This window comes from Triticum dicoccoides, chromosome 2A (assembly GCF_002162155.2).
Source record: "Triticum dicoccoides isolate Atlit2015 ecotype Zavitan chromosome 2A, WEW_v2.0, whole genome shotgun sequence".
Taxonomy (NCBI): Eukaryota; Viridiplantae; Streptophyta; class Magnoliopsida; order Poales; family Poaceae; genus Triticum; species Triticum dicoccoides.
This window is the reverse complement of record NC_041382.1, coordinates 461,432-470,285: the sequence shown is the minus strand read 5'-3', so window position 1 is coordinate 470,285 and position 8,854 is coordinate 461,432. Positions and strand designations below refer to the sequence as shown.

Below are 8,854 nucleotides of genomic sequence, written 5' to 3'. Positions count from 1 at the left end.
CCATTCCTACAAACCAAAGGGCCTCAAAGGAATTTTTCCTTTGCAAATCCTATCTTATAAAATTCCTATAAAATTCCTACAAACCAAAGGAGGCCTGAATTGCAATTTGGAGAATACCAAATCCATTTCAGGCATCTCAATTGGGACATCCAAACGCAGTGTTAAATGAAAAGGACCGTCTTCATTGGATCGGAGAAAAAGATTGGAAGGAGCTTATTTGCAAAGAAATTATTAATAGGAGGTTGGTGACAATCTGGAGTTACTAGCAAATAAGTACAGCTCTGACTAGGAAATAAATCAAATAAATTTGGCTATTGAAACTAACGAATTGCATGCCTAATCAGTTAATTGGGGAATTAGGAAACTCATTACTTGTCCCTGCAATTTATATGCCTCGCTCTCTTCTCCCCACTCAAGGCCTCTCTCTCTCTCTCTCTCTCTCTCTCTCCATGTAGGAAGCCACATGGAAAGCATGGCAGAGAAGGTCAGCACCCTCTTTCTCACTCTCTCTCTCTCTATGTGTGTGTGTGTGTGTGTGTGTGTGTGTTGTCATTTGCAAGATAGTGTATTTATGTTGTACAAGTTTTGCGTGTTTGTCTTGCATGTTATATGCCTGTGTTGTCAACGACACAGATCTCCACGCTGATCCTCAAGGTTGATCTTGGGTGCTGCCCGTGTTACAAAAAGATCCGCAAGATCCTTTGCAAACTCCAAGGTACGTGCGTACGCTGAAATTAACCTTACATCCATGCATGCTTCTGATCCTAGCAGACGTAATTTACAATTTTGATGGAAATGGACCTGCATGTACGTGCAGATGAGGAGAGGATCAGGACCATCTCCTACGACGATGGGAACCATACGATCGCGGTGGCCGGCCCGTTCGACCCGCACAAGCTCTCCTGCAAGATCAGGTGCAAGGGACGGAAGCTGATCAAGGGCATCCACATCCTGCAACACAACGGCGGTGCCGAGCCGCCGGCAATGAACAACGGTAAGAACAATCACAAGGGGAAGACCAAGGAGCCACCGCCATCATCGCCAATTCATGAGCCACCCCCGCCGCCACCCGTGGACGAGAAGCCACCGTCACCCGTGCAGCCGGCTCCCCCTGACAGACACGTGTCACCGGTGATGGAGGCGACGATCGAGGAGAAGAAGCCGGGGGAGAACCCTGCCGAGCTAAAGCTGCCGCCGTTGGGTTCTTCATCACCGGCGGCGGCGGAGCCAGTAGTGGAGCAGGTGAGGCCCGTTTCGCCGGTCGACGTGAAGCCACCGCCGGTGGAGATCCCTTCGTGGCCGGCACCACCGCAACCAATGGCAATGGGACACTGCGGCTGCTCCTGCTGCAAGCCGTGCTACCAGGGGTACTACGAGGGGTGCAGGTGCTGCAGCTGCGGCAGGGTGTACGGCTACGCCGTCAGCGTCGTGCCGACGCCGGCGGGGGCGGGGTGCTACGCAGGCGGGGGGTACAGCAGGTCGGCCTGCCAACTCTTCAGCGACGAGGATCCCACCAGTGCTTGCACCATCATGTGATTCTTCAGTCTTCTTTTGCGCATATTGTTTGCTGAGAAACCTTTTTTTTTTTGTTTTAATTAAGGAATGTTTGCTGAGAAAGCTTTTTTTTGTTACTCCGTGTTGACTTTCAATAACTAGAACATGAAAGTGCGTCTTGCTGCGCCCACCCATGTTCAGAAAATAATGAAAGATATTTGGAAAATAATGATTACAATGACATTCGTGGTATAATTTTATTGGTTTGAGTTATGACACGCGGTGTGAAGGTCTCGCATGTTTGTTTACAAAATCAAACTTCCTACTTTATCTTTATCAACAACCCAAGTTTTTCTCAAGTTGTGTATTGATTTGTCGAAATAACATTGAGAATAAGACAATTGTTAAGTCTTAGTTTAAACAGTGGTAAAACATGATGCATGAAATGCGCAATAACACTGATCTTGTAAGTGCACTACATGTTGTACTTTTGTTTGAGAGATATTGCATTGCACCAAAGCTCGTCAAGTACAGGGTAACCAACATTAGTTGGAAGATTAGGAGGTGGAATTGGATAAAGATTATATTACTTTGTAGAATGATTGTGTTGGTGATCAAGCCGTTGGAACTTAATATAGTAGACTAACTGAAAGTAAAGTTGTTTATTCAAGTATGTTAATCTTAAAATACTAAATTGACACTTTTTGAAACATACACATCACCAACAACACCAACTTATGAAAACATGCAGTGCTAAACATGGGCATATCTACAACTATCAGCTTAACCAACAATACCAAAACTTATGAAAACATGCAATACTAAATTGTGATGTTATACTCATCTCCAATCCTTCTAGTGAAAGGAAGATATGTTCTATAATTATGGGTAGAGAAGTACAGGCATTAGGTCAACTCCAACGCTCGACCCAAAATGGACGTCCGTTTTGTCCGGATTTTGTCCGCTTAGGTCAGGCAAAGGGGCGGCGTCCGGCCGTTTTCCTGGATGCGTTGGCAGCGCGCCCAACGCGGCCGACGCATCTGGTCCTCCCCCCACGTGGTCGTTTTGCTGGATGTAGCCAATTTTTGAGCTAAACATTGCAAGATAGTTTACATCCTCCTTGCACTCAAACTAATAGTCGTATGCTAACACTCCTTCCCAAATACGATTGAATACATGCCTAGTCGTTCGAAAGCGGCGTCGGAAAAGATGGAGTTTGAATAGCGGGGAATCTTCAAAGTAATCGACAGAGTTGGGCATTACTTCTCTCCCTGTTGCGGTTCAAGGACGGAGCATGGTCCGGGATTGATCCCCTGAACCTAGGTCGCTGCCTAGCAAATGTGGTCATTGGCGACTAATGCAAAAACCACAAGATCTTTGTCTTCTGACGACGAATCATCTACGAAAAAATGAAGTTGTTGAAAAAAAAATCCGTCCCCACTATCCATGCACTAGTAGAAAAGGGGGCAAAGGTCCAGGCCGGATCAGCCCATTAGTCCCGGTTCAGTCTAGAACCGGGACCAATGGAGGCATTGGACCCGGTTCGTGAGCCCAGGGGGCCGGCCAGGCCACGTGGGCCATTGGTCCCGGTTCGTCTGGACCTTTTGGTCCCGGTTGGCGGGACGAACCGGGACCAATGGGCCTCGCTCCTGGCCCATCACCATTGGTCCCGGTTGGTGGCCTGAACCGGGACCAAAGGCTCCCCTTTAGTCCCGGTTCATGCCACGAACCGGGACCAATGAGGTGCCTATATATACCCTCACCCGCGAGCAGAGCACTCCAGTGCTCTGTTTTTCTCTGGCCGGCGAGGGGAGGGCTTTGTGGTGCTCTAGCTCACCTCCTATGCATATGAGGTGTTCGATGAAATGCCCGAGCCACACTAGTTAAGCTTTCTCCTCTCGAAGCTCGACCTCAAAACTCTAGATTTAGCGGTCCATCACGCCCCACCCCCGTCTTCACCGCCGTCGATCACCCGCGCCGATCTCATCACCGACACCACCGTGGTGAGCCTCTTGTTCTTATCTTCTTTCTGAAAGGAAAAATATTCTTACTTGTATGTTTAGATAGATACTTGTATCATTTTCTTACTTTTATTATTGCATCTTATATAGTGCGATGGTTTTGGTATCCGCCCCCGTCGGCCCTCGTCCTGTCTATGATTCGGATGTGGTATATATATTATCTTTATAACTATTGGTTCATTTATTGTTTATGAAAATTATGCCGACCAACGTGACATAGATTTTATTTATCTAGGATGTATGTGAACCGGAAATTCCAACCGACCCTATTGTCGAGAGGTTAAATTTAGTTGAAGAAGAAAACAATTTCTTGAAGGAAAAAATAAAAAAAATTGAGGAGGAGAAGATGATATTGGAGTTGCATGTTGCAGATGTCGTCGATGATCACAAGATCAAGATGGATGCAATGCGCTTGAAGATTAGAAAGATTAGAAAATATGCCATTCATACCGAGGCTTGGTATCATTATGCCGTTGGATCAATTGTTACCTTGGTTGCGATTATGATCGCCTTTGTTTTCGCATTAAAATGTTTTACATAGTTTCAATGTATGGTTTAATTAATTAGATGCTTTGGAGAGCTACATGTTGTTAGATGAGAACTATGTATGTACTTTGGTTTTAATGTGATGATGAACTTCTATTAATTTGGACACTTAATTATATATAATGCACGCAGATGAACCGGCAATGGATGTACGGTGACAGACACACCTCCGAGTACATTAAGGGCGTGCATGAGTTTCTCGATGCGGCTGAGGCAAACAAGCAGAATGGTTTTATGTGTTGTCCATGCACTAAATGTGGGAATACGATGTCTTACTCTAACCGGAAAATCCTTCACACCCACCTGCTTTACAAGGGTTTCATGCCACACTATAATGTTTGGATGAGTCACGGAGAAATAGGGGTTATGATGGAAGACGACGAAGAAGAAGAGTACGATGACAACTATGTGCCCCTGAATACCGTGATGCTGCAACGGGGGGAGCTGGTGAAGATCAAGAGGAACCAGACGATGTGCCCAATGATGCTGCAACGGGTGAAGCTGCTGAAGATCAAGAGGAACCAGATGATGTGCCCGATGATGATGATCTCCGCCGGGTCATTGTCGATGCAAGGACGCAATGCGAAAGTCAAAAGGAGAAGCTGAAGTTCGATTGCATGTTAGAGGATCACAAAAAAGGGTTGTACCCCAATTGCGAAGATGGCAACACAAAGCTCGGTACCGTACTGGAATTGCTGCAGTGGAAGGCAGAGAATGCTGTGCCTGACAAAGGATTTGAGAAGCTACTGAAAATATTGAAGAAGAAGCTTCCAAAGGATAACGAATTGCCCGACAGTACATACGTAGCAAAGAAGGTCGTATGCCCTCTAGGATTGGAGGTAGAGAAGATACATGCATGCCCTAATGACTGCATCCTATACCGCGGTGCATACAAGGATCTGAACGCATGCCCGGTATGCGGTGCATTGCGGTATAAGATCAGACGAGATGACCCTGGTGATGTTCACGGCGAGCCCCACAGGAAGAGGGTTCCTGCGAAGGTGATGTGGTATGCTCCTATAATACCACGGTTGAAATGTCTGTTCAGAAACGGAAAGCATGCCAAGTTGATGCGATGGCACAGTGAGTACCGTAAGAAAGACGGGAAATTGAGAGCACCCGCTGACGGGTCGCAGTGGAGAAAAATCGAGAGAAAGTACTGGGATGAGTTTGCAAAGGACCCAAGGAACATATGGTTTGCTTTAAGCGCGGATGGCATTAATCCTTTCGGGGAGCAGAGCAGCAATCACAACACCTGGCCTGTGACTCTATGTATGTATAACCTTCCTCCTTGGATGTGCATGAAGCGGAAGTTCATTATGATGCCAGTTCTTATCCAAGGCCCTAAGCAACCCGGCAACGACATTGATGTGTACCTAAGGCCATTAGTTGAAGAACTTTTACAGTCGTGGAATGGAAACGGTGTACGTACATGGGATGAGCACAGACAAGAGGAATTTAACCTAAAGGCGTTGCTGTTCGTGACCATCAACGATTGGCCCGCTCTCAGTAACCTTTCAGGATAGACAAACAAAGGATACCACGCATGCACACACTGTTTAGATGACACTGAAAGTATATACCTGGACAAATGCAGGAAGAATGTGTACCTGGGCCATCGTCGATTTCTTCCGACCAACCATCAAGGTCGAAAGAAAGGCAAGCATTTCAAAGGCGAGGCAGATCACCAGAAGAAGCCCGCCATGCGTACCGGTGATGACGTACTTGCTATGGTCAATGATTTACACGTAATCTTTGGAAAGGGTCCCGGCGCACTAGCTGTTCCGAATGACGCTGAGGGACACGAACCCATGTGGAAGAAGAAATCTATATTTTGGGACCTACCCTACTGGAAAGACCTAGAGGTCCGCTCTTCAAGCGACGTGATGCACGTGACGAAGAACCTTTGCGTGAACCTACTAGGCTTCTTGGGCGTGTATGGAAAGACAAAAGATACACCTGAGGCACTGGAGGACCTGCAACATTTGCACGAAAAAGATGGCATGCCTCCGAAGCAGTATGAAGGTCCTGCCAGCTATGCTCTTACGAAAGAAGAGAAAGAAATCTTCTTTGAATGCCTGCTCAGTATGAAGGTCCCGACTGGCTTCTCATCGAATATAAAGGGAATAATAAATATGCCAGAAAAAAAGTTCCAGAACCTAAAGTCTCATGACTTCCACGTGATTATGACGCAACTGCTTCCGGTTGCATTGAGGGGGCTTCTACCGGAAAACGTCCGATTAGCCATTGTGAAGCTATGTGCATTCCTCAATGCAATCTCTCAGAAGGTGATCGATCCAAAAATCGTACCAAGGCTAAGGAGTGATGTGGCACAATGTCTTGTCAGTTTTGAGCTGGTGTTCCCACCATCCTTCTTCAATATCATGACGCATGTCCTAGTTCATCTAGTCGACGAGATTGTCATTCTGGGGCCCGTATTTCTACACAATATGTTCCCCTTTGAGAGGTTCATGGGAGTCCTAAAGAAATATGTCTGTAACCGTGCTAGGCCAGAAGGAAGCATCTCCATGGGCCATCAAACAGAGGATGTCATCGGGTTTTGTGTTGACTTCATTCCTGGCCTTAAGAAGATAGGTCTCCCTAAATCGCGGTATGAGGGGAGACTGACTGGAAAAGGCACGCTAGGAGCGGACTCAATAATATGCAGGGACGGGCATTCTTGGTCTCAAGCACACTACACAGTTCTACAGAACTCTACCTTGGTGACCCCGTATGTCGATGAACACAAGAACAGTCTGCGCTCCAAACACCTGGAGCAGTGCGACGACTGGATTACATGTGAACACATTAGGACTTTCAGCAGTTGGTTGGAAGCACGTCTCAGAGGTGACAACACTGTTTGTGATGAGTTGTACTTGTTGTCCAGGGTACCATCTATGACTGTATTGATTTACAAAGGATACGAGATAAATGGGAATACATTTTACACGATTGACCAAGATCAAAAGAGCACCAACCAAAATAGCGGTGTCCTCTTTGATGCAACAACCGAGAAGGGAAAGGACACATATTATGGTTACATAGTGGACATATGGGAACTTGACTACGGACAAGATTTTAAGGTCCCTATGTTTAAGTGCAAATGGGTCAATCTGTCAGGAGGCGGGGTACATGTAGACCCACAGTATAGAATGACAACAGTCGATCTGAAAAATCTTGGGTACACTGACGAACCGTTCGTCCTAGCCAATGATGTGGCACAGGTTATCTATGTGAAGGACATGTCTACCAGACCGAGAAAAAGAAAAGATAAGGAACCGAATACATCATACGATGAGCCAAAGCGCCACATAGTTCTTTCAGGAAAAAGGGACATCCTGGGAGTGGAGGGCAAGACAGACATGTCTGAAGATTATGAAAAGTTTCATGAAATTCCTCCCTTCAATGTCAAGGCTGACCCAAGCATCCTGATAAACGATGAAGATTATCCATGGTTACGGCGCAATAAGCAAATGACACAAGCGAAGAAAAAGTGAAGACTTTCTCCCGCAACTATTATGATGATACCATGCCAAATTTGTAACAGACGAGTATGCTATGCCAACCTTTTCAGAGTTCATTTGAAAACTATGAATTTAGGTCGAATTTTCTCTATAGGTGCATCTATGTTCATTTTTTTAGTGAAGTTAATCACAAACTTGTGATTCACACAAATTTCAAAGAATTCAAATTTTAACTATTCAAATTTGAAAACTAATGGCACTAACAGAAAGTTTATAATTTTTCTAAAACTAATGGCACTAACAGAAAGTTTATAATTTTGCTGACCTAAAAGCAAAAAGAATTTAAAAATAAAGGAAGAAACAACAGAAAATAAATAATACAGAAAACAAAACAAAAAAACTGGAAAAAAATAAAAATAGCAACAATAAGTATTTTGTTGTAAGTACAAACAAAATAAAATAAATAAACCAACAAAGAAAACAAAAAAACTAAAAAAGTGTTTTCAAATTTGAAAACTAATGGCACTAACAGAAAGTTTATAATTTTTCTAAAACTAAAAGCAAAAAGAATTAAAAAAATAAAGCAAAAAACAAAAGGAAATAAGTAATGCAGAAAACAAAACAAAAAAACTGGAAAAAATAGGGCTCGCCCCTGGCCCATGACCATTAGTCCCGGTTTGTGCCACAAACTGGGACTAAAGGGTTGGCCCTCGTTGCACCTGGAGTTTAGTCCCACCTCGCCAACCGAAGGGCGCCCACACCTATTTATAAGCCCGTCCCTCTCTGCGTTGTTGAGCTCCTCTCAAAGTGAAAATAGATGCCCCTATACAAGAAATTGGACCTAAATTCATAATGAATTTCTCTGAAATTCATAGAAATTGATTATGAATTTAGGTTTAATTTTCTCTATAGGTGCATCTATGTTCACTAACAGAAAAGTTTATAATTGTTGTGACCTAAAAGAAAAAAGAAATCACTAAAAAAACTATAAGTATTTAGTTCTAAGTAGAAATGAAAAAATAAATAGCAAAAAAGAAAAAAATGCCTATAATATTTGTTATGACTAACTAAAATTACCAAATTGAGTATAATGATAAAACACAGTAATATTAAATAGCAGGAAAAAGAATGACTCAAAAATCAATTTTTATAGTAAAGTTATTCATAAACTAGTGATTCACACAAATTTTTAAAAATTCAAATTTAAACTATTCAAATTTTAAAACTAATGGCACTAACAGAAAGTTTATAATTTTTGTGACCTAAAATAAAAAAAGAAATCACTACAAAACTATAAGTATTTAGTTCTAAGTAAAAATGACAAAATAA

At 43.6% G+C, this 8,854-nt stretch overlaps 1 protein-coding gene across 1 annotated transcript; it reads right to left on the bottom strand.

Moving 5' to 3' along the window:
* Window positions 1–621: 621 nt before the first annotated feature.
* LOC119352566 lies at window positions 622–1,738 on the bottom strand. Its single transcript, XM_037619153.1, has 4 exons — window positions 1,731–1,738; window positions 1,333–1,576; window positions 802–951; window positions 622–708 (listed from the first exon to the last, which is right to left on the bottom strand). Exons 1-4 carry the CDS (start codon window positions 1,736–1,738, stop codon window positions 622–624), a joined length of 489 nt encoding a protein of 162 aa, XP_037475050.1.
* Window positions 1,739–8,854: the final 7,116 nt, after the last annotated feature.

Bases quoted from the DNA above. Each gene is read 5' to 3' on its own strand.
- LOC119352566 (XM_037619153.1), bottom strand. The intron at 952-1,332 runs GTGTCCCATTGC...GTTGTGTTGCAG, and splicing joins TTGCAGCAGGAGCAGCCGCA to GATGTGGATGCCCTTGATCA. The intron at 709-801 runs GTCCATTTCCAT...CGTACCTTGGAG, and splicing joins TCATCTGCACGTACATGCAG to TTTGCAAAGGATCTTGCGGA.